Source organism: Spermophilus citellus (assembly GCF_964194105.1).
Source record: "Spermophilus citellus genome assembly, contig: SCAFFOLD_228, whole genome shotgun sequence".
NCBI lineage: Eukaryota > Metazoa > Chordata > Mammalia > Rodentia > Sciuridae > Spermophilus > Spermophilus citellus.
In genome coordinates, this window is record NW_027672977.1 from 229,810 (window position 1) to 256,146 (window position 26,337).

The 26,337-nt window shown below is 40.8% G+C and overlaps 1 protein-coding gene across 1 annotated transcript; it reads left to right on the top strand.

The window, feature by feature from the left end:
* Positions 1-290: 290 nt before the first annotated feature.
* Positions 291-25,664, top strand: LOC308640297 (uncharacterized protein; the record flags this gene model as incomplete). Its single annotated transcript, XM_081312247.1, has 5 exons — positions 291-563; positions 17,673-17,799; positions 17,980-18,040; positions 18,820-19,124; positions 25,570-25,664. 5 exons carry the CDS (start codon positions 291-293, stop codon positions 25,662-25,664), a joined length of 861 nt encoding a protein of 286 aa, XP_081168373.1.
* Between the last annotated feature and the right edge of the window lie 673 nt (positions 25,665-26,337).

Sequence of the window (26,337 nt, forward strand, 5' to 3'; positions counted from 1 at the left end):
GACATGGTGTCACTGTTTGCAGGTGCTGACCTGACCTTGGGCTTCTCCAGCCTCAGCCTCCAGGAGAAGCTGTGCTTTGTTTTTGTGTTGAGGTTAAACCCAGGGCCTCGCCATGTTCGGAAAGCACTCTATGGCTGAAGCCTAGCTCAGCGGCCTGTGTCACCTCTGTGGCAGAGGCTAAGCCAAGGTTTCCCACCTGGATTAGTTCCCAGCACAGCCTGGAAGCTACTCCTGAAAAGGGCTGGGGCCAGAATCTGTCACTCTACCCAATTTCAGCCTGTGATTGGATGATGTTAGCTGTCAGTCACGATCCAGAGGCGGGCCTGGAGGCCATCCATCTGGGTCGCTGGGGGGAACTGTCCAATCAGTGCGCAGAGGGAGGGGAAGGGCGGGCTTCTTCAAGCTTGCGGGCTTTTCTTCCTCACCAACTGGGCTACTCCTGCTCCAGGCCCCGCGTTCTCTGCTCCAGGGACTCAGGTGACTGTGCTGCCAGTGTTCTCGGGGATCTCGGGTGCCCGGAGGTTCCTCCAGAGGACGCCAGGTCACCAGAGAAGCCAAAAATGGTGAGTTCACTGAAGGTAGGCGGTCAGCACTTGCCTTGGAGCCCGGCGGGAGGGTGAGCAGCTGAGTGGCGCGCGGAGTTGCTGCTGTAGGGTGGCCCTGGGCCCTGTCCCCTGTCCCCTGGTTCCCTGGGTTTGAAAGGGAGGCTCAGGTCCCAGGTGTCCCCTTTGATCCCTACCTGTGGCCCACACTCACTTTTCCCAACGTGTAGGAAGCAGGACCATAAATGCACCTTCCTTCTTTCAGTGGAGCTTCACCCAGTGGAGGTCCTCCATATTGCAGGCGCCTCCTGCCTTCTAAAAGGCCACCTTCCCTCCACCTCACAGCTCAGCCAGACATTCCTTCTTCCCACGCGTTTCAAATAGACACAGTCTGCTAATTGTCATTATCGCTTGGTGAAATATTGGAAAGAATTAATCAATCTTCCTTCCCCCCTCCCTTCCCCCCTCCCTTCCCCCCTCCCTTCCTCCCTTCACCTTCTGTTGGAATCTGGGCTGGCCTCCAATTTGTGATCCTCCTGCTTCAGCCTCCCGCTTAACTGGGGTTACAGGCCTGTGCCAATGTCCCTGGCAAGAACAACACTTTTGAAAGCATTTGTTTTCTATTTGTGAATATTATCCTTGAGGGGCAAGAATAATCACTTAACACTTCCTTGTGTTTGGTCAGAATAACTGCTTTAAAGGGAATAAGGGGGTTGTTTATAGATCCCAGGGATATGGAATCCTGGGCTACATCAATACAGTATAACTGCTCCCTTTTCTGAGAGTCCATGATGTAGAGTCACACCAGTCCTATAGTTAGGTAAGCACACAGGGTAATAATGATGTAGGGACAAAGGAGGCAGGGCACTGAAGGTAGCTGTAAACAGTTTTATCTGGCTGCAGCCAGTCTCAGAGGGCACTGTTTTTGCTGTAATCAATCCATCCATCCCCTGAACCCCGAGTTCAGGTGGTTTCAGAATTTTATACCCACCATGTAAGGGGAGGGGCTCAGATTTCACATTGTAATACCGGGACCCCCAAATAACTCTCAGACCACACAGTCTCATTCCAGTTAAGCCTTTATTGCTGGCCAGTGTCAGACACTCTGCTCTTGAAAGAATGAGATGGTCAGAGTGGTGCCCCTGCCTTCAGTTGGCTCCATATTTAAGCACAAAAACCACAAAAGGGAAGTTTGGGGGTTCAGGCAACATAAGCAAGCCTGAAAGTTGTGGTTAGTTAGTCTCCAGTTGGCCCCATAGATCATTCTGTGTTCTTGGGGAATTTTCATGAACAAAAGATTACAAACTGCCCCACTCATGAGCTTTTTGAGTGTCATGGCTGAGTTCACAAAGTGGAGTCACCATAGTCAAGTTGTCACATCACACACATAAAAGCAGCTTTTTCTTTCTCTGTTCTGGCCAAGTTAACCCTTCAATGACAGCACCTGAGGAGGGGAGAGCTTCTCCCCTTTCTTTCCTCCCCCACCAGCTGTTACCATGGAGCCCAGTTGGTGACTTCTCTGAAACCCAGCTCAAGGCCAGAGGCCTTGTTTGCACATTTCTACAAACTACTATACTGGATACAAGTGTGTAAAAACTAGTAAGGGGGAGTCCAGCACCTGGAGTGCTGATTTCTTCCAGACTAGCAGCCCAGTAAAATAGGGCAACACAAAAATAGGAAGTTTATCTACACTGAACTTTTTTGTGGACACTCTTTTGTTGACAGTCCTAAAATTAGCCATGGTGAAGATTTCTGGAGAAACCCAGTTAAAATTTTCTGTGAAAAAAGGGGATGCCACTATAATAATGTCTGATTCCTTGACTGTCCTTCATCCCCAGCTCTTTTCAGTATGATTTTCAGAAAGGATCTGGCTATGGTGCCCAGCCTGGCCTGAAAGTTGTGATCCTCCTGCCTCAGCTTCCCAATCTATTGGGTTTAAAGGCATCGACAACCCCAGCTACAGAAAATAGTTCATTTTAACCCAAATATTAATTATCATACTAAGGAACATGGATTCAAGTTACCCTGAATGATGTGTGTGTCCCTCCCTGGAAGAGATTAAATCACTTTTTTTTCTTTCTTTTTCTTCTTTATGTTCCTTCCTTCCTTCCTTCCTTCCTTCCTTCCTTCCTTCCTTCCTTCCCCTTCCTCCCTTCCTCCCTCCCTTCCTTCCTTAATTCCTTCCTTCCTTCCTTCCTCATACCAGGGATTGAACCCAGGGGCACTTAAACACTGAGCCACATCCCCAGCCCTTTTTATATTATATCTTCTGACATGATCTCACTAAGTTGCTGAGTTTGGCTTTGAATTTAGCAATCCTCCTATCTTAGCCTCTCAAGCTGCTGGGATTACAGTTGTGTGCCACTGTGCCTGGCCTCCATGAACTTTTATAAAAGAAACTGTGTATCAGTGCATTAACCAATTGCATTGGTAGGAACATCAGATTGGTGGGGTACAGAAAAAACAAAGAAAATATCTTCTGTATGTCTGTTACTGCATTGTGAGCTTTGGTAGATTTTGGAGACGTCTGGTAAGGCGAGTGATATATTCTGAGAAGTTTTGAGATTGTGGTCCGATACAGAAATTAAGATGATTGGCTATTAAAGGGCTTAAGATAGCCCAAGATAATGTTTGCTCTCCATACAGAACCCTGCCTTTCCACCCTCATGGTGGTCTAGTTAGCCAAAGTCAAGTACTTTGAAGATTCTTTGATGTAGATGCAACTGTATAGAGAACTTGAGTTCACAGCTGTAAAAATCTTGTGCTTTTTCTTTGATCTTCCTTAGGTGTAGACACCATGTCAGATTTCTTTGGCAGAGGTTCCTTTTGGACACCTCCCAGAGTCCCATGTCCTTAGCCACTGTCCTCTCCTGGAGCTGCCACAGAGTGCCCACAACTGCCCTGTGTCTTGCAGGGTGAACAGAATTTCAGGCCCTGGGTCAGCTCCCCCTAGAGGGCAGCCTGATGTGTGGGGGGCAGGCTCTCAGGGAAGCTGCTAGGGCCCCTGGGCTAAGTAATCTCCTGGAAAAGGCCTCATCTAAACAGCTACTTCCTTGGGACCTTGTTTTTCCCAAGCTCTATTCCCATTGTTTGGAGACAGGTGGACAGTCGGCCTGTGGATGCTGGTGCTGAGGGTCAAGGTGAGCAGTGACTCCTGCCCTTTTAGTCTCTCATGGTGTGAAGGAGCAAAATCTCTCCTGGAGCATGAGGACCACCCACCCCAGTGCAGAGCTGTGCAAACCAGAAAAGCCTCATAGACTGGAGTCATGGTCCAGGTGCCTGGGAGGGTGATCCTGGATGCTTTCCATGAGCAAGACCAGGAGGAAGCATGTCCCAGCTGTCAGGGACCTTCCCTGCCCCTTTAGCCTGACACATCTGTGCTCCCTCAGCACCAAAGCTTTCTGTGTATCACTTTGAAATGATATGCTCACTTATCTGAGGCCCTGGTTAATTTATTCAGAGCCAAATGGGATGGACTATTATTAAAGAAGCAAGAGAGAGTTGGGTTAAAATCCACCTTTTTTTTTGTTAAAAATCCCAGCTTACAGCCAGATACAGTGGTGCACACCTGTGATCCTTCCTGCTCCAGAGGCTGAGACAGGAGTGTTGCAAATTTGAGGACAGCCTTAGCAACTTAGCGAGGCCTTATGCAACCTGGTAAGACTGTGTCTCAAAATAAAATATAAAAATGACTGGGGATGTGGCTCAGTAGTAATATCTCTGGGTTTAATCTCGGGGGCATCAAACAAAAAAGAAAAATAGAAAAAGGAAACATCTAATTGCCTAATTTACCTTTTGCTACATCTGAGCATGTGTAGAAAGTTTGTAAGATTCAGATTTGTCTTTTCAGTGGTTTCAAATTGAAATCCAACCCTCGATTCCAAAATACCACGTAAGATACAGAGAAACTCTGTCTTGCATTATTGCTGCAGAATTTGAGTCCAATTCTACAAAAATAGTTGCGGATAAATTTATGAATGTGATTTCATGGAAACTTGTGTCTGTCCTTCACAAGGTGATGAATTTGACAAAGGACAACAGTTTTTCACTGTTGTTGTCTGAACTTGGCAGGTTCATGCTAACTGTGTGGTTTTTGTTATCAGAGGTGCTTAACCACCAGCCCCTTTTAGATTCTTTGTTTTGAGACAGAGTCTTGCTACATCTTCTAGGGCCTCAGACTCCTGAACCACTGGGGTTACAGGTATGCACCACCACACCCGTCTTCATTGTAAATTTTAAGGACAATTTTGGCAATAGCTTGAATACCCAACTGTAATCATTTAATCACTGAATATCAGTGAAAGAGTAAATGACACCTGTTTTCTGCAAAGGAGAGATCTATGTGTCTAAATAATGGTGCTGATCCCCTCACCATGTCACCTAATTCCTGTTCCCTCCCAACTGCCTCCTCATAGGGCCAACCCTTTGGGAGCTAGCCTTTTAGCTTACGAAATTTGGGAGTAACACAAATGCTCTCTCTATTCTCTCTGTCTTGTACAACATTTTGTCTGGTCTTAGATACAGTTTACTATTTCCAATTTTTTGAAGAGTATTTTTTGTTGTGGCTGTAGTTGGACACCATACCTATTTATTTATTTTTATGTGGTGCTGAGGATCAAACCTAGGGCCTCTCATGTGCTAGGCAAGCAGTCTACTGCTGAGCCAGAATCCCAACCCAACTATTTAAATTTTTAGATGTAGTTTGTCTTAAGTTTACCTCCAAAATACAGTAAACCGGGCCCTAAATTTCACAGAATTTACTGAAACACTCAGTGTTTTTTCAGAGAGTTTAGATCATGGGAACATTCAGTCTTCTTTGTGAGAAAGTGTGGTGTCTTTCCACTGATTTTGTTGTGTTTTTATGCCTCTAATTGTGTGCCTTTTGTATTATAATAATTTTTATCTCTCATTACATGTATTTTACCAAGCACTACTCTCTAGCCCAAGAGAATTAGTATTGTAGACTGTTGTTTATTTATTTGCTTACTTATTGAGTGCTGGGAATTGATGCCATGGACTTGCTCATGCTTAGTTAGCTCCCAGAAATGAATTTCAATTTCTGAGCAACGTTCTGGAGGTGGGCACGTGTTTTACTGGGGAATAAACCTACAGGCACTTGACCACTGAGCATATCCTCAGCCCTTCTTATTTATTTATTTTTTCTTTTTCTTTTTTTTTTTTATTTTGTATAGTTGCAGATGGATAGAATACCTTTATTTTATTTATTTTTATGTGGTGCTGAGGATCATACCCAGTGCCTCACACATGTTAGCAAGTGGTGTGCCACTCAGCTACAGTCCCAGACCCCCTTGTTATTTTTGATGAAGACCAGTCTCACTAAATTTCTGAGTGTCTTGCTATGTTGCTGAGACAGGCCTCAAACTTTTGCCATTTCCGTGCCTTGACCTCCCTAGAGGCTGAAATTACAGGTGCACACCACTACACCAGCAGTTGGAATGAGTTTTGAAGACTTACCATCCAATTTCTTTCCAGATGAAAATAGTATTGAAAATCAGTTTTCTTGCTTTTGTTCATATTTTGAAATTTGTAACTATGACTCTTCCTCTTTGCTTTATTTTTTGCATTATTATGAAAAAAGGTATTTAGCATATCATATTGTTTCTTATGTATACATTTTTTAAACTTCATGGCTTGGTAGTTTATTTACTTCTTTATTAGATAAACTTTGTTTTTATGAGCAATTTTAGGCTTACATAGTTTTAGTCAGTGTTCTCTAGAGGAAAAGTATCAAGAGGAAGTATGATTATCAAAGGGGATTCATTAGATTGGCCTACTTGACCCGAAGGTGGATGTCCACAGTGGCCATCTGCAGGCTGGAGAGCTTGAGAAGTAGAAGCTGCAGAGTCCCAGAGGCTGAAGCCTCAGAACAAGGGGGATCAATGGTGCTGCCTTAGTCCAGACCAAAGATTCTGGAAACTCACTAGAGAATCACTGGCAGAGTCCACTTTGGGAGAGTGAAGAATTTTGTTCCACCCAAGACATCATCCTATTGGATGGTGCTGCCTAGCTTAAGGAGGTTCTCCAGTTTGGCTCACTATCCCATATGCCCATCATTTGTAGACACACCCTCATGGACATACCCAGAATCTCATTAATCATCGGCATCCTTTAATCCAAACAAGGAGACAATTAAATATGCCATTACACATAGTATCAAATACGCCTTCTCTCCAGCTGATAGTCTCCACTGTTTTCAACATATTGCATTGGTGTAGGGTGTTTGTTAGTTACGAGACCCGTGTTGAACATTTGATAAAGAGAATGGATGATGCAACATTTAGGATAAGCCAAAGTTCATCCTTTACTTTAGGGTTCCTCTTCCTTGTGATGTGATTGTGTGTGTCACGTCGTATACAAGATAATGTCATACAGAAGAGTTTCACTGCTCTGGGAATCCTGTGTTCCACCTGTTCATCACTCCTCCTCATTCCTTCCTCCCTCTCTGCTCCCTAAGTCCCTGGCACCCATCAGTTCTGCTAGTGCATCTATAATGTTGTCTTTTCCAGAATGTTCTTGACTTGGAATCTTACTGCACTTGGCCATTTCAAACTGGCTTCTCTCACTTACCAGTCTGCCCTTAAGGGTGCTGTATCTTTTCAGGCTGCAGAGCTCATTTTCTGGGTGATGCTCTTTGGTGTGGTTAAACTTCAGCTTGTCCATTCAGTATTGAAAGGTGCATCTTCCTTGCATCTAGTTTTGGGCCGTTGTGGATATGGCTGCTGTAGTCACTGCAGTAAGTGTTCCAGTGCCCATAATTTTCACATCATTTGCATAGACATTTGGAGTGTGATGACTTAATTGTACAGTTTTTTGCATTTATGATTAAGTTTTGCATTTATGATTATGAGCACCATTCATAGTTTTCTTTTCTATTTAATACTTTTCTTCATCCCTTTAATTTGGATAATATGGTAACTTATGCGTCAGGAAGACTTAGGAGGTGTTAACTCAGCTTCTATGTTCTGGAAACAAAGTAGAAAATTGGTAGCAGTTCTTATGTGTCTCATGGAAGCCTGTTTGAGATGTCAGAGCCTTGCCTTGCCTTTTTGGGAAGTAATTAGTTACTGAGTCTGTTTTTCTCAGCAGCCATGGGCTCATCTGTTTTGTGTATTTCCCCTTGTGTATAAGTTGTAGGAGATTGTCTCTCTCAAAGAAATGGTCCAGTTTCTGTAAGTTGTCTAATTTGTGTCAAGCACATATATGATAATCTGAAGTCCCAATGCATTGTTGACGATGACACTTTTAAATCTGTTTGTAGGTTTTCAGTCCTCATTGTTTTCTTTAATATTATTGTATATTTTACACTTTTAATTTCTTTCTTTTTATGTGGCAGTGAGGATTGAACCCAGTTTCTCCCAAGCACTAGGCAAACTGTCTTCCACTGAGCCACAACCCCAGTCCCTGTCTTCTGTATTCTTAGCCTTTTGTCAGTTAATCAGTGATGCTGACCTTCATGAAGAACTTGATTTGTAGACTGCGGATTTCCTGAGTGTTGTTTCATCAACACTTTCTCTGTTACCTACTGTTGAGAGCCACAGCCGAAGAGGCCCCAGCAAACTTTCAGACTGCTAGCTGATGATTGGCTCATAGCGGCCCCAGCAACTTCTAGCTGATTGGCTCCTCTGCGTTGATGCTCATTGGGCTGTTTGCCCGCCCTTTCAGTCTACGGAGCTGCTCATTCAGGGACTTTTTTGGCTCCGCCCATGTGACCCAGCCAATCAGCCTCAAGAGCAGGAGGAGTGCGGGAGGTTGAGACGCTTGTGGGAAGTCGGTGGAGGCAGTTGGACTCTGAATGTTTTTCCTGAGGAGCTTTTTTTGTTTGGCCTTTGTGGTTATAAAAATAAAGTTTGTTTCTTTAGACAAGTGGCTCCTGAATTGTGCACAGCCAGACTGCGGCATTTGGTGGGCCACACGGGGAATGACTGAGGGTAAGTGATAAGGTAAACTGCTTCCCCTGAGGGCAGGGTGAGAGGATGGGTAGCCATTTTAAGACTCTTCTTTTATTTTGCTTCACTTTTGTTTTAAGTTGCCTGTCCCTGGAGTTGAGTGAGATGGAAGAAAAACCGCTCACATCTGAGGAAAAACTATTTACGTCTGAGGAACAGATAGGGAGAAAGGACGGATGCACATGTCAGGAGGATAGAAAGGCTATAATGATTTGTTGTTGTTCCATTTTTATTTCATTCTATCTTGGTTTTGTTTGGCGTCATCTTGTTGGGTTGTATTATAGTAGAAATATGGGATCAGAAATTAGTAAAAAACAAACCGAAAGAGTGTTAAGTAAATTGTTAGAGGAAGGAGGCATCCCAGTAAAATCAAGAGCAGTCAGGGCATACATTGATACAATACAAAAATGTAGCCCATGGCTTTTTAAGGAGGAGTTGTTGAATATATCACAATGGAACCATCATGGTGAAGATTTAAAAAGAATAGAAAAGAAAAGCCCAGGGACTCTGCCAGTTGACACATTGCCATTGTGGATGTTCATATCTTGTTTGCTTAGTCCAAAGGCCTCTTAAGCTAGTCAGAGAAAGAAAGTGTAAAGCAGAAAAAGCCATCAGGGGAAAGTTACAACAGGAGACTGCTAATAACAACTTTCTATCACCAGAGGGTGTAAGTGTCCAACCAACAGCACCACCTCTACAGGAGACTGCTACTAACACCTTTCTATCACCAGAGGACATAAGTGACCAACCATCAAGGCCAATTCCATATGCTGGGAGGAACCCAATCCCCGCAATAGATAGTTGGGATCCTGAGACAGGATCTCAAATATTAACATGCTCTGTATTTGAGGCAGGAGGGCAGTGAATTCACCACACATTAAATTTCAAAAAAGCGAAGCAGCTAAAAGAGGCTGTAACAACCTATGGTCCTCAAGCCCCCTTCACTGTAAACATGGTTGAATCCGTTACCAACTTGAACATGACGCCAGCAGATTGGGCTAATATGTGTAAAGCTGTGCTAAATGGAGGACAATACCTGTTATGGAAGGTTGCCAATGAGGAATTTTGCAAGGAGATGGCTAGGCAAAATGGAGCAGCTGGTTATCCTCAGAGAAATCTAGATATGTTGTTAGGAAAGGGACCTTATGAGGATCAGCAGCAACAAATTGCATATGATCCTGTTGTATATGCACAAATTTCTGCAGATGTGGTTAGGGCATGGAAGACATTACAAGGGCATGGAGGTTTACAAGGTCAATTATCTAAGGTAATACAAGGAGCTAATGAACCTTATGCTGAATTTGTAGATAGGCTTATTCAAACAGCTACCAGAGTTTTGGGGAATAAAGAACAAGCAATGCCATTCATAAAACAACTGGCTTATGAGCAAGCTAATCATTGATGCAGAGAAGTCATTAGACCATGGAAACATGAAGATTTAAACACATATATTAAATTATGTAGAGACATTAATGAACAAGGGCAAGTCGTGGCAGCTGCAGTAAAACAGGCTTTAGATGCCAGAGACATTAATGAACAAGGGCAAATCGTGGCAGCTGCAGTAAAACAGGCTTTAGATGGCAGGCCAAGAACATGCTACAATTGTGAACAAACAGGACATTTTAAAAGGAATTGCCCCATAGGAGGAGGGTTTAACAAAACTAGGTATCAAAGGAGTAGAATACTGGGTATTTGCCCACAATGCCATAGAGGGAAACATTGGGCTAATGAATGCCGTTCTCAAAACACCATACATGGTACTCCATTATCAAAAAATGAACAAGGACCAGGTGTTTATCCATGATATCATGGAGAAAGGCATCGGGCTCCATTGCCAAAAAATGGACAGGGGGACCCAATGCTCCGCGGCCCAAAACCACAAATATACGGAGCACTGGAGGAACCCAGCAACCCCATCAGGGTAGTGCCCAGGACACATTGTCCATCAGATCCCTCATCAGACAAACCAGAGGGAGCGCAGGGTTGGATATCTGCGCCTGCCAGATCCGTACTAACTTCAGAGATGGGAGTTCAAATCATTCCCATAGGGGTAAAAGGACCTCTTTCCAAAGAAACAGTAGGCTTATTATTGGGATGCAGCTCTTCTTCTCTAAAAGGATTTATGATAAGTCCTGGGGTAATTGATCCTGATTATGAAGGCGAAATAAATATTATAGCCAGTCCTCCAAAGGGTATATCAATAATTTCACCAGGAGATAGAATAGCACAGTTACTAATAATACCCAGCCTACATGATAAATTTTCCAGTCATACTGTAGAAAGAGGTTCCAAGGGATTAGGCTCCACAGGTGTAGATTGGGCTATGCTTTCTTTAAATTTAGATTCTCGCCCCATGCTAAAACTAAATATTCAAGGACATGAATTTAATGGGCTACTGGATACAGGTGCAGACCTTAGCATCATCTGTCGTCAAGAATGGCCAAAACATTGGCCATTACAACAAGCCACTCAAATGCTTCGAGGCCTAGGAGTGGTGACTAATCCCCATAGAAGTGCAATTGTATTAGATTGGAAGAATCCTGAAGGATGTGAAGGAACTATACAGCCCTATGTATTGGATCATCTTCCCATAAATTTATGGGGACGAGGTGTCCTAGATCAATTAGGTTTGACATTAACAAATAACATCAACAAAAATTCACCCACTATTTTGACTAGACAAGGTTTTAGGAAAGGAAAAATATTAGAAAAACAAGAACAAGGTATAGCAGCACCAATACAAATAGATCAAGGAATGGACAGACATGGGTTGGATTTTTCAGAAAAGGCCACTGAGACAATAAAAATTACTTGGAAATCAGAAAGACCAGTATGGGTTCCTCAGTGGTCCCTGACTAAAGAAAAGATACAAGCAGCCCATGACCTGGTCAAACAAAAATTAGCAGAAGGACATATAGAAGCTTCTGTATCTCCACAAAATACTCCCATTTTTGTCATTAAAAAGAAATCTGGTAAATGGAGATTATTGCAAGATTTAAGAGCCATTAATAATGAGATGGTTATTATGGAACCTGCTCAATCGGGGATTCCTCAATTGTCTGCTTTGCCAAAAACTTGGTATGTTTTAGTTATAGATATTAAAGATTGTTTTTTTTTTCAATTCCAATTCATCCTGAGGATAGTCCAGGTTTTGCATTTACTATCCCTGCACTAAATCATGAAGGTCCTGATCAGAGATATGAATGGAAAGTACTCCCTCAAGGGATGGCTAACAGCCCAACTATGTGTCAAATTTATGTTAACAATGTAATCCAGCCACTTAGAAATCAAAATCCTGAACTACAAATATTTCACTATATGGATGATGTATTATTAGCACACAAAGCTAAAAACACATTGCTAGAATGTTATGCCACACTTACAAATTTATTAAAAAATTATAATCTAGAGATAGCAATAGATAAAGTACAATTAAATTTTCCAATTAATTATTTAGGAGTTCTATTATCCTCAACCATGGTCCGTCCACCAAAAATTCAAATAGGAGTAGATCAACTGAAATCACTTAATGACTTTCAAAAGTTATTAGGAGACATAAATTGGATAAGGCCTTATCTAGGTATTCCAACAGGAGAACTGGGACCTTTATTTGATATCCTAAAAGGTCCATCAGATCCAAATTCACCCCGAATGTTAATGCCTGAAGCAAGAAAGGCATTAAAAATCATTGAAACATATATGGAAAATATGCATTTGGATAGAATTGATATAAGTTTGCCTTTATTATTTATTGTACTACCAACAAAAAATATTCCTACAGGAGTATTTTGGCAAGAAGGTCCATTATTATGGATACATTTATCTTATTCTCCTAACACTATTCTTACTAGGTATCCTGAGGCTGTAGGACAATTAATACTCAAAGGAATAAAAGCAGCAAAGGGAGTGTTTGGAATTTCTCCCAATAAAATTATTACTCCATATACTATGAATCAAATTGATGAGTTAGCTAATGAGTTAAATACTTGGGCAATAATCATGTGCAAATCTAATGTTTCATTTGATAACCACTTACCATCTAATCCTTTATTGTCCTTTGGTCATTGCATCCTGTAATTTTTCCAAAAATGACAAGGAAAACACCTATCATGAATGCTCCAAATATATTCACTGATGGGTCAAATAATGGTACAGCAGCAATAGTTACACCTGATCAAACTTTTACATTTTTAGTACCCAAACAATCAGCTCAAAAGGTAGAGCTGAATGCAGTATTACAAGCTTTTGTGATGTTTAGAGATTCTGTATTTAATTTATTTTCCGATAGTCAGTATATAGTTAATGCTATAGTATCCCTTGAAGATGCTGGTAGGATTTCCCCTTCCTCTACTGTTTTCTCTTTGCTTTCCACTATACAAAGTCTAATCTGGGACAGAAAAGATCCATTCAGGGCACATACAGGATTGCCTGGAGCCCTTAGTTTGGGCAATGATTTAGCAGATAAAACTACAAATGACATACATATTTTCTCTACATTAGAAGAAGCTATAAATGTTCATAAAAGGTTCCATGTCAATGCTAATACTTTACAAAAGCATTTTAAAATAACTAAGGAACAAGCTAGACAAATAATAAAACAATGTCAAAATTGTGTGACCTTTTTACCACAAGTAAATCTTGGAGTCAATCCTAGAGGACTGATACCTAACCATATTTGGCAGATGGACATCACACACTTGCCAGAATTTGAAAAATTAAAATATTTGCATGTTACAGTTGATACTTCTTCTGGATTTTTGGTGGGATCCCTTCATGCCGGAGAAAAAACTAAAGATGTTATAGCTCATTGCTTACAAAATTTTGCCACTGTGGGCGTTCCAAAACAGTTAAAACCAGATAATGCTCCTGGTTATATTTCTACCTCTTTTAAACAATTTTGCTCAACATTTAGCATTACTCATATAACAGGAATCCCATACAATCCACAGGGACAAGGCATAGTTGAAAGAGCTCATCAAACTATTAAAATCTACTGATTAAAGCAAAAAGAAGGAATTGGGAAGGGGTATATATTCCCCAAAGTTAAACTTAAAATAACCCTTTTTACTCTAAACTTTTAAAATTTGGATTCATCAGGGCTTAGTGCTGTAGAAAGGTATATGTGTCCAAAAAATGTACATAAGCCCAAGGTACTTTGGAAAGATATTCTAACAGGACAATGGAAAGGTCCTGACCCAGTAATTGTCTGGAGTCGGGGGGTCTGTTTATGTGTTTCCACAGGGAGAACAGCAGCTGATTTGGATTCCAGAGAGATTATCTAAAGCGATTTCTTTTCTTTTTTTTTTTTTAGAGAGAGAGAGTGAGAGAGAATTTTTTAATATTTTTTTTTAGTTCTTGGCAGACATAACATCTTTTGTTTTTGTATGTGGTGCTGAGGATCAAACCCGGGCCACACGCATGCCAGGCGAGCGTGCTACCGCTTGAGCCACATCCCCAGCCCTAACTAAAGCGATTTCTACAGACCAAAAAGAAGATGATTTGGCTCAAATCCATAACAGCTGATATCCAGAACTCCAGTTTTGCTACCCTTACATCTGCGACAGAACCAGGATGCTTTTTTCAATATCTATTTTAGTATTGCCCTTTCCCACATCATGAAGTTCTATTTTGTTTTTCTGAGCTCATACAGACCTAGGTTAATGTTTTGCTGATCAGTTTTATTTTTTGACTATAGAGTTTTTAAACATTACAATGGAGATTTCACCTGTAAAAAGTTATAAGGCCTTTATTATTATGTTATTAGTTGTGTGCACACTTGTGTTTTATGTTGTATGTTTGTATGTACGTATGTCCATATATCATATATGATGAGCGCTCATGAAAAAATGGATCCAAATATTCTTTTTTTCTTAACGTGATTTAAATGGTTTATTTTAGATTGGGTAAACAACTGTTGAGAATTGTTTTAATATGTGAACAAAAAAGGAGGTTAACAGATCTGTTTGTTTACTTTCACCTTTCCTTTTCATTATATTTAATAATTCTCTTCAAGATAATGTAAATTGTTAAGAAAATTGTTTTCTTTTAGTGTCTTCTGGAATGTTACATAATTTTTTCTTTAGCCATTATTGCCAGAATTCCTGTCTTCATCCCAGTGCCAGTGAAGACAACGTAAATTGTTAAGAAAATTGTTTTATTTTAGTACCTTCTGGAATGTTACGTGATTTTTTCTTTAGCCATTATTGCCAGAATTCCTATCTTCATCCCAGTGCCAGTGAAGACAAAGATAAAACCAATCTACAGCTTCTGCAATAGCCATCACTGAACTGCTTGCAGAACTTGCCTGGACTATGTATCACTTGTATGCATTGTGAACTCACCTGTATGCATTGTGAACTATCTGTTGGTGCAGCGACTTGTGGTAGTGTTGGGGTATTTTTGCTGATGATGTTATCGGTGGTACAATTTTTCCAAAAGGAGCCGTCAATTGGCTTGGTGTATCTTCCTCCCTTCTGCTTGTCATGATCGTTCAGCTAAAATTTGGGTGCCAACAGAGTTGAGGAAAAGAACCTCACCCCCCCGCTGGTACAAAGACCTATCCACAGGTGTGGCTGTATACTGGACCGGTAGTCAGTGACGTGTAAGATCCAATTGCAATGGTACCAACCTAAGATAACGGGTAAGGACCATATGTACTATTTGACAACCTAAGGCAGGCACGGTCCCTAAGCCACATGCTTGTTGTTTAAACAGAGAGGGGGAGATGTTGAGAGCCACAGCCGAAGGGGCCCCAGCAAACTTTCAGACTGCCAGCTGATGATTGGCTCACAGCGGCCCCAGCAACTTCTAGCTGATTGGCTCCTCTGCGGTGATGCTCATTGGGCTGTTTTCCCACCCTTTCAGACTATGGAGCTGCTCATTGGTGGACTTTTTTGCTCCACCCATGCGACCTAGCCAATCGGCCTCAAGAGCAGGAGGAGTGGGGGAGGTTGAGAGGCTTGTGGGAAGCTGGTGGTGGCAGTTGGTCTCTGAAGGTTTTTCCTGAGGAGCTTTTTTGTTTGGCATGTGTGGTTCTATAAATGAAGTTCGTTTCTTTTGACACGTGGCTCCTGAATTGTGCCCAGCCAGACTGCGGCAACCTACCTGTGGTTAATTTAGGTTTACCTTGCTCTTCTTTCTCTGGTTTTCTTAAGCAGCAGTTTTATTGGTTGCTTTTATCTGTTCTTTTCTGAAATGTGTGTGGGATGACTTAGATACCAATACAGCGCCACCTCTGGTGTTCTCTATGAATTTCCTATGATGGACTTTTACATTTTTTTATTTCAAAATGGTCACCTTTTCTCTTGAGTCACCTCTTTGTCCTGTATCTTTTCAGAGCCCTGTGTTTCATGTCCCTTTCCCTGGAGGCTTTTCAGTTTCTTCTGATCTGATTTCTGCTTTATCTCTCATGTTCTTTGAGATTTCACTGGTGGTGCATGGGATTTCACTGGTGGTGCACTTGTAGGGGTGTGTTTTATGTCCTGTAGAATGTTGCTGTGACCCTGAGACCTCAGTGTGCTTCCCATTTGGTTGAAGGTTTATGAAGCCCTCCTGTCTGCATCATTTTCCTGACAGAGTTGGGCTGATGTCTTTGAGGGTAATTGTGGGTTCTTCATTGTTTGGGGTGGTTCTGTATGGTTTCAGTCCTTGAGTATGCCTCTGTGTAAGTGGCAGGGACATTTTCTTTTTGTCTGTTCCATCACTGTGCAGACATCATAGCATGCTTACAGATGTGAATGGTGGCCTCTTTCACACGCAGACTGTGTGGGATAGTTCAGAATTCTGGGCTACAAACGTGTTGCTTTACCACACACTGGAAGAGCTTCTGCCTTAGGTTTGTTTGCACCACCATTGCTACAGGCACAATGAATCTCTTTCACCAGACAGCCATTGCATATGTGGCCCAACCTTGATCAAAATGTTCTTGAGCACAACATTGGTATGTGTCTCATGACTGTACATTATGGTAGTGAACTGGCTCCCGTTAAGAAGAGTTTGACAATCATTGGACATTCATTGTTGCTGTGAGACTTAGAAAAATAGTGCCTGCTGTTTATTAAGAAGATTGTTTTGAGAGTTATAAAACTTTGTAAGGCTGTTGTTTGGACTAGGTGACATTTTTTTTTTTTTTTTTTTTTTTTTAGAGGGAGAGAAGAGAATTTTTTTACATATTTTTTAGTATTCGGCAGACACAACATCTTTGTATGTAGTGCAGAGGATCGAACCCGGGCCGCACGCATGCCAGGCAAGCGCTCCCGCTTGAGCCACATCTCCAGCCCATGGTGACATTTTTGGGTTATAATGTTATTTCTACGACACGTGCCAGCTTTCCACTTACCCCATTCTGCTTTGACAGTAACCACAAGAAATTATCAAATTGCTGTGTTTATTAATAAATAAATTAAATTAATAAAATAGAGAACTCATGTTTGTTTTGGTCATATAATAGTAAGCTAGTTGACTAAATTTGTTCTGGAGTAAAGTACCTGCAAACTTCTAGTTGTTCTTAGTGTAATCACACAGAATGAGTTAATCTCCAGTTAACACATTGTGACCACCTGTGTGAAATGTTGTCTAAATGTTGTCTATGAAGGAATCTCCTTAGTGACCCCATGCCCAGAGGGTGGGAGTGGGGGCTGGTTCTAGGCATTTCTTTAAGTATGGAACAATAGACTTTCAGAGGAAACAAGACATCAGTAAATACCATGTTGCCTATATTAACTTTGTAGGTATAGAGAGCCACTGTAGTTGGCAGAATCTCTCTCAAATGCTTAGTTTCATGATTCCTGCATTTTTCTACTCATCACCTTTCATTTCTAAATATAAGTACTATCAGAAGTGCTTATATTAGCTCTGTACCACACAGGACATTTCTAGGACATGTATTTGAGGTGAAACCCTTAAAGAAGTTAGGAGTCATCTGGGAGCCTGTCTTACTTCCTGTGAACTCACCAAAGGAAGGGTATGATGTTTGCCTTCTGAGTAGCCAATTTCTAGTGTTGGAATGGGTGTAAGAAATTGAGTGCAGTAAAGATTTGATGGACCAAATCATGGAATTAATCAGGAGGCCAGGGAATCATGTGAACATCATGCATGTTGAGTGCAGATTTCTCATGCTGTCATTCTCTCCTGGCCTCCACTATACATTTGTGGGATATTTTAGATCTCAGTGACCTTTGAGGATGTGGCTGTGAACTTCACCAAGGAGGAGTGGGCTTTTCTGGATACTTCCCAGAAGAACTTTTACAGAGATGTGATGCTGGAAGTCCTCAGAAACCTGGCTTCTATAGGTAATAATGTTGGTTTTAAAATTAATCAAATAGAGAACTCATGTTTATTTTGGTCATTTATGTAGAAGGTGAAAAGGAAATCAGTTGGTTAATTATTGAAGCATAAATGTCACCTACAATTTGGCAAAGCATTTCTAGCTCCTAAATATTCATAAAGATTGTTATGTTCTCTCATTTTAGGAAACAAGTGGGAAGACAAGACCACTGAAGATCAGATTGAAAACTCTGGAAGCAACCTAAGGTAACTGTACTCACAAGAGGAATTCGTGAGGGAATGTGAGAACTGTCATATAATTTTTAAAGCAAACCAACCGAAGAAGTATGCATAGGGCTGGGGATGTGGCTCAAGTGGTAGCGTGCTCGCCTGGCATGCGGGCGGCCCGGGTTTGATCCTCAGCACCACATACCAACAAAGATGTTGTGTCCACCAAGAACTAAAAAATAAATATTAAAAATTCTCTCTCTCTCTCTCACTCTCTCTCCTCTCTCACTCTCTCTTTAAAAAAGAAAAAAAAGAAAAAAAAGAAGTATGCATGATTTGAAATGTATTTATTCTTATAATATTTTTTACCAGAAATATATACTTATCTGTAACAGGTATTCAGTCTTTTCAAAGTATTTGACATGCAAAAAGTACTATGAAATTGCCTATGTGAATATGACTATGTGAATAATAGCCATAGAGAAGCTGTGTTGCAAAGGATTGTTTCCTTTCAATCTCTTTATTTTCAGGCAACTTTAACAAGTCAGAAAATCTAGCCTTTACCTGATGTTAGTAGAAATGTAAAGACCTATAAATAAATAGAAAACTGTGAATGAGTTAGGTATCAATTATGTGCTGGTCACTTATTCTTCAAAGAAGTCCTATGGTAAACTTCAAACTTTCCCCACAGAATAGTGTGGGGAAACCTTCAAATCGATTCCAATTCTTAATCAAACAAAGAAAAATTTTAATAGAGTAAATCCATGTGACTTCATTATGTGTGCAAAAGATTTCATATGTCCTTCATTCCTTCATAGGCACATCACATCTCACTCTGGACACAAATACTACAAGCATGAGGAATGTGAAGAGAAGCCATGTGAATTTAAACAATATAGGAAATCTCTGGTTTCTCTCAAAAGTGTTCACACACAAATGTTGTTGCAAACTGGAGATAGACCATATGAAAGTACAGTATGTGGGAAAGTCATCAGTTGTTCCAATGACATTCAAAGACATGAAGAAACTCATACTGGGTTGCAACCCTATGAATGTCAACAATGTGGTGAAGCCTCTTCTTCTCTCCCAGGTGTTCAAAGACACATGATAACACACAGTGGAGGTAAACCTTTGCAATGTGAAGTATGTGGGAAAGCCTTTCATTTCTCCTCTTTATTTAGAAGACATGAAAGAACTCATTCTGGAGAGAAACTCTATGAATGTAAACAAGATGGACAAAACTTTATCTCACACACAAGTCTTCAAAAGCACAGGATCACACACACAGGGAATGCACATTTCAAATGTAAGGTATGTCGGAAAGACTTTGCTTATCCCAGATTACTTAGAATACATCAGAAAACTCACACTGGAGAGAAGCCCTATGAATGTAAGCAGTGTGGCAAAGCCTTTGCTACATCTCGTCAGCTTCATAAACATGGAAGAATACATACTGGAGAGAAGCCCTATGAATGCAAACAATGTGGAAAAGCCTTTGCTACATCCTATGAGCTTAAAGGACATGGAAGAACACACACTGGAGAGAAGCCCTATGAATGTAAGCAGTGTGGAAAAGCCTTTGCTAGATCTGGTGACCTTCACTCACATGGAAGAACTCATACTGGAGAGAAGCCCTATGTATGTAAGCAGTGTGGAAAAGCCTTTGCTAGATCTGGTGACCTTCACACACATGGAAGAACTCATACTGGAGAGAAGCCCTATGTATGTAAGCAGTGTGGAAAAGCCTTTCCTACATCCCCTCAGCTTCATGCACATGGAAGAACACATACTGGAGAGAAGCCTTATGAATGCAAACAATGCGGAAAAGCCTTTGCTACATCCCCTCAGCTTCGTGCACATGGAAGAACACATACTGGAGAGAAGCCTTATGAATGCAAACAATGCAGAAAAACCTTTGCTACATCCTCTCAGCTTCGTGCACATGGAAGAATACATACTGGAGAGAGGCCTTATGAATGCAAACAATGTGGAAAAGCCTTTGCTAGGTCCCATCATCTTAAAGGACATGGAAGAACACACACTGGAGAGAAGCCCTATGAATGTAAGCAGTGTGGAAAAGCCTTTGCTAGATCTAGTTACCTTCAGATTCATGGAAGAACACATACTAGAAAGAAACCCTTTGGATGTCAACAATGTGGAAAAACATTTGCTTCATCCCGTCATCTTCACATACATGGAAGAATGCATACCGGAGAAAAGCCCTATGAATGTGAACAATGTGGAAAAGCCTTTACTTCTGCCTCTTACCTTCAGATACATGGACGAACTCATACTGGAGAGAAGCCCTATGAATGTAAGTGGTGTGGGAAAGCCTTTACTCATTCCTCTCACCTTCACTCACATGAACAAACTCATACTGGAGAGAAGCCCTATGAATGTAAGCAGTGTGGCAAAGCCTTTGCTAGAACTGGTGACCTTCACAGACATGAAAGAACTCATACTGGAGAGAAGCCCTATGAATGTAAGCAGTGTGGCAAAGCCTTTGCTAGAACTGGTGACCTTCACATACATGAAAGAACTCATACTGGAGAGAAGCCCTATGTATGTAAGCAGTGTGGCAAAGCCTTTGCTACATCCCGTCAGCTTCATAAGCATGGAAGAACACATACTGGATAGAAGCCCTATGAATGCAAACAATGTGGAAAAGCCTTTGCTACATCCTATCAGCTTAACAGACATGGAAGAACACACACTGGAGAGAAGCCCTATGAATGTCAACAATGTGGAAAAGCCTACACTACTGCCTTTTACCTTCAGATGCATAAACACACTCATACTGGAGAGAAGCCCTATAAATGTAAGCAGTGTGGCAAAGCCTTCACTCAGTCCTCTTACCTTCACTTACATGAACAAACTCATACTGGAGAGAAGCCCTAAGAATGTAAGCAGTGTGGCAAAGCCTTTGCTAGATCCAGTGACCTTCACAGACATGGAAGAATGTATACTGGAGAGAAGCCCAATGAATGTCAACAACATGGAGAAGCCTTTGCCACATCTTGTCTGCTTCACACATGTGAAAGAACACATACTGCATAGAAGTTGTATGCATGAAAACAATTGGTAAACTCTTCTGTTATTACTGTTTCACGCATATACATGTAGGAAGTTTACTGGAGAAAAACCCTTTGAATGTGAAATATGGTAAATCAATATTTCATGTCATCCTCAAAGACAAGAGAGGCTCACACTGCTGAAAATGTGTGTGTGTGTTTGTGTGTATGTGTGTGTGTGTGTTTGAGAGAGAGATCGATCAATCAATCAATCCACTGGGGATTTAGTCTGGTGGTGCTCTACCACTGAGCTACATTCCAGTTCCTGTTTACTTTTTATTTTGAGACAGGGACTTGCTGAGTTTCTTAGGGTCTTCCTAAGGTCCTGAGGCTAGCCTCCAACATTGATTATTCAAAATCAGCCTCTTGAGTCTCAGGAATTAAAGGCATACACCACCACATCCAACTGAATAACTCTTTAAATGTGAAAAATATCACAAATCATTCCATTTTCCCTGTTGCCTTCAAAGCCATTTCACTCACATTGAAAAACAAACCCTCTGAATTTGGGGGATTTGCAACATTCTGTCAGCTTTGTTTCCTTTCTTATATATGAAAACACTCATGCAGAGAAGCCCTGTGAATGTGAGAAATGTGGGAAATCTTCTAGTTTTCTCATTTTTTCCTAAGGCCTGGGAATATTGTTTTGGAATAAAAAGAATAAATCCTATGCAAGTAAGAAATATAAAGGGTTCAGCCATTCTAGTTTTGTTCAGTTGTATGAAAGGACTCATACTGTAGAAAATGCTGAGGATAAGCCATGTGGGGCAGTATTAAGCTTTCGGAGTTTTCTCCAAAGGTATAAAAGAATTCACATCTGTGAAAATCCTTTTTCTATCTTTAAAAATTGCAGTAACACTTTCAACTTTCCAGGTCCCTTTGAACAGCATTTAAGAAATCACACTGGAGAAAAGCTCTGTATGTAGAAATGTGGTGAGAACGTTGCTTGTTTCAGATCCATTTGAACTTGTTCACACTTGAGGAAAATTTTATTTTATTTCATTTTATTTATTTATTTTTCGATAACCACTGTAGGTGTGTGAAAATGGTGTGTGTGTCTTCATTTATTTTTTCTTTCTTTCTTTTTTTTAATCTATTCAGAGGTAACAAAATTGCACCCTGGGTTTGAGAGGAGCATTGCATCAGCATGAAGATTTGAAAGCTACATGTTTTTCTGGGTTAAGTCTCTCTTATTGTTAGATTCCATTTTCCTGGGTTAAATCTCTCTTATTGTTAGATTCCATTTTCCTGGGTTAAATCTCTCTTATTGTTAGATTCCATTTTCCTGTATTTTAAGTCTTTTGTGTCTAATGTTTCATTACATATTGAGTAGGTTAGTTTAGGCCTCTCCACTCCAGCCTTTGGTACAGATTGGTGAAACAGCTCTTCTGAACTTCTTTCCTCTCTTTCTTTGTTCAGATTTCACCCAGGAGTGCGCTACCACTGAGTTTCTCCACGGTCTTTTTAATTGTTATTTTTTGAGATGGGGTGATGCTGGCAGCTGGGACCATAGGAATGTGTCTGTGTACCCTGCGGCTGGCCTCTTCCTTTTCCTTGATTGCTTATTGATCTGTTGATGATTCTGGGACCACCACTCTTGTCACTTGTGCTTGTTCTAAGGCTCATGTATTGTGCTGTATGGAGGCACATTAAAGAGCATTATAAAATAATGTCATTTGTGTATATTGTTTAGAGAGGCACTTTCTCAAAATATATTTTGCCCTATACTTGAGTTGCTTTCTCTTTTCTTTTCCCAGTTCTGGGGACCGAATCCTGCCTTGTGCATGCTAGGCAGGCATTCTAGCACTGAACGCTCCGTAGCTCAGGCGGTGAGTTTGCTGCTGCTGTGAGTGTTTACCCCACTGATAACCACATCAGCAGATGTAGCTCTGCAGGTGTTTCCTCCACAATTGCAGCTAATCTCTTCCTTCTTAAAGGTCTTTTATACCGGTGAATTTTTTTTCAAAAAAAAATTACATCCAACTTAGGTTTTCTCCCCATGAATAATACTTAGGTGGAATATGCCAGAAAACCCAGGCTTGATTTCTCTCTGTGTTTTGGAGTACCTCAGTAGCCCTGGAAAAAAATTGTGTGATGGTTTTCTTAATACACACTACATTACCAAAGGCTTGGTAAGGAGCATCCGTCTGATGTCCTAATATAGTGACACTCCCTTCTCCACAAAATAATCTTAAATAAGCTTATCAAGAGACCTTCACCATAATTTTCTTTCAACAGAATGTCAGGAAAAGATTTTGCAAAGATCTCAATGTGGGTTATAACACAGACTTCTGCTTTTGTGGCAAAGCTTGGAAGACCTCTGACCAATCTTTCAATTGGTACACAAAGCACTTTCTGTGAACTAATCAAAACAGCAACAACAACAAAAACACACCTTTTTGTATACCCCTACAAAAAATATAAACCTCCATCCCTGTCCCACTGGATGTAAATGAAGATCAATGAAATTCCAAGCAGTGATCCAAAAAATATTAAGTGATACCCCTCAGAACCCTGCAGCTAATCAATGTGCTCCTGGAACATTCCTTGGGTGTCTAGCCTTATGTGTCCTACATCACTAATAAAGCTGCAGCCTCCAGTCAGGTGATATTGTGCAGTACTTGCTGTGGAGAGGGCTGTTTCTGCTCAGGCTAAAGGATTTAGTTACTTGTCCTAAGGATTCAAAGACTCCTGAGCAAAACCTCACCCACAACCTATTCAGGTATCATGGATCTTGTGTGATCATTGGTAAGAGTTCCTTACATACTTGTGGCCAAATATTGAAGTTTGCCACCATGCCAAAGATGGGTTGATTGTCACTACTATCTCTGTTCCAGCCTTTTGCTGTGTCTCGGTGTTCATTTGGAGTGGAAGGCCAAAAGAGTGCACTGTGGCCCTTCTGTTTTTGATAAATACAGCCTAAGCCATCCAGAAAAACTTCTTCTTTAAAAAATAGTTTTGAATGCTTCCCAAGATTTCCAAAACCTTTCTTTGCAGCTAATGAGTCAGTGTGGCAATTTCCTAGTTTTACGTTTTTGATTTAGTAGAAATATTGCATAGAGGTGTGTGAGCACTTGACGCAGTCTGGATTTTTTTGTAATAAATTCAAAGGCAGTAGTTGCAGGCTTGCTCCTGGGCAGTGTGAGGGACTGGAGTGAATGCAGCTGTCGTGGGATGTGGGCATTCTTTGTAGGAGTTCAGTCTTGGTGAGGACATCAGTGCAGGAATCAACACTTTTAGGAGGGCTCCAGAATCTCCTGACAGGACCTGCCTGTCCCTTTTGGACAATAGTGTTGGCATGTGAGCTGGCAGGTGGATGGCTACCTTCTGATGGATTTGGGTTTGTAGCTGAGCAAATAGTGAGAATGTACAATGATTAAATGAGAATTAAAATATTCTTTGTCATTCCAAAGACATAATTTGGGGGCCAAACATAATAACAAGTAACCTCTTGGACCTTGAAGCACATATTTTCCTTCATGAATGCATTTTCTCACAGACTTTTATAGTGTGATGCTTATGTGAAACAAACTGAGATAAACATGGAGAGGTTTATTTAATGGTACAGTGTACTAGAAGTTTTAAAGACTTGCAGCAGGCTTAGATTCCACTATTGTTAAAATTTTATGAAAGACTCTGAAATTCGCAAAATTCTTGAGAATCCCCACATGCTGTGGCATACACCTGAAATACCAGTGGCTCAAGATTCTGAGGCAGGAGGATGGTGTTTTTTTATCACTTTTTTTTTAAAGAGAGAAAGAATTTTTTAATATTTATTTATTTATTTTAGTTTTCAGTGGACACAACATCTTTATTTTATTTTTAATGTGGTGCTGAGGATTAAACCCAGCACTCCACGCATGCCAGGTGAGCACACTACTATTTGAGTCACATCCCCAGCCCATCTTTTAATTTTTCTTAAAAATTTATATATATATATATATATATATATATATATATATATATATATATATAATTTTTTTTTCTAAGGATCAAACCCAGTGCCTCACACATGCTAGGCACATTGTCAACCACTGAACCACAACCTTAGCCCAAGGGTTGTGATTTGTAAGGTGGCCTCCCTGGAAAACAAGTAGTAAAGAACTCAGTGATACCGTCTCTAAGAAGTAACTCAAATAATAAATAAAAAAGAAGGCTGGGAGGTGGCTGAGTGGTTGAGTGCCATTGAGTTCAATTCCCAGTACCTCCAAGAAAAATGCATTAGGAACCAAGTTTTAATAAACCATATTATGGGTGGATGGTCTTGTCCATTATATTGTTTTCTTCTTTGGATTCTCAGGCATGATTTATTAATTCAGGAACTCTGTAAAATTCACCATTTCAATAAAAATCAATTGTATGGTTTTAAAAAATAATAATATAGCAAGGTCCATGAGGAGAAGCTTCCTGCTCTAGGAACCCTCAGTAATTGATAGTCATCACAAGTGGCCATAATGTCCTTATCATAAAGAGTTTGTGAAAGCTTTTTTTGTGCAGGAGTCTATGAAGGTGCTAAACGTGCCTGTCTTTTCAGAGACTTTTGGTGGAGGAATTCCTGTTTTATAGATGATGTCATTGGGGAGCTCAAGTGAAACTGATAAGTGAAGAACACGTTACCACCTGGTCCAGGGCAGTCTAAAAGGTGTCAGATTTTCTTGTCTTTAAGGAGTGTGTCAAACAACCTTGGAGGAGGATGTCAGCAATTTATGATGTGCTCCTGCAAAAAACGTGATGCTGTGAGTCTCTGCTCAGGTCATTTGTGAAAAGCTGATGAGTAGTCTGAAAATTTATTTGATCCTGTTAGTGATAAGGACAATTTGCATTAGAATGCTATTGAAATAGAGAAAACAGAAAATATTGGCCAAATCTGAGGCCAAAATATATACCAGTTGTTGATTAGATAGGATTAGTAATTTTCATTATATTTGGTATTGGGTATTGATACTTACAGACAGGTTCACCATTGGAACTGGTGAACCATGCGGTTGACTTAGCAAGGAACTTTGTGCCTGAGAATAAGATCAAAGCTGAAAAGTCTCCCACAACAGAGTCTCCCCCATGGAGAGCATTGCCATAGCAACCAGGCATCCTATACATTCGCATAGAAACTTTTCCAGTCACCAAGTATGCCACTGCCATTACATCATTAGAATCCTCCATCTCAGACACTTGTCTCCCAATCACTGTCACTGGTCTCCTCAGGGGATTGAACCCAAGGCTGCTTTACCACTGAGCTACACCCTCACCAAGCCCCCCCCACTCTTT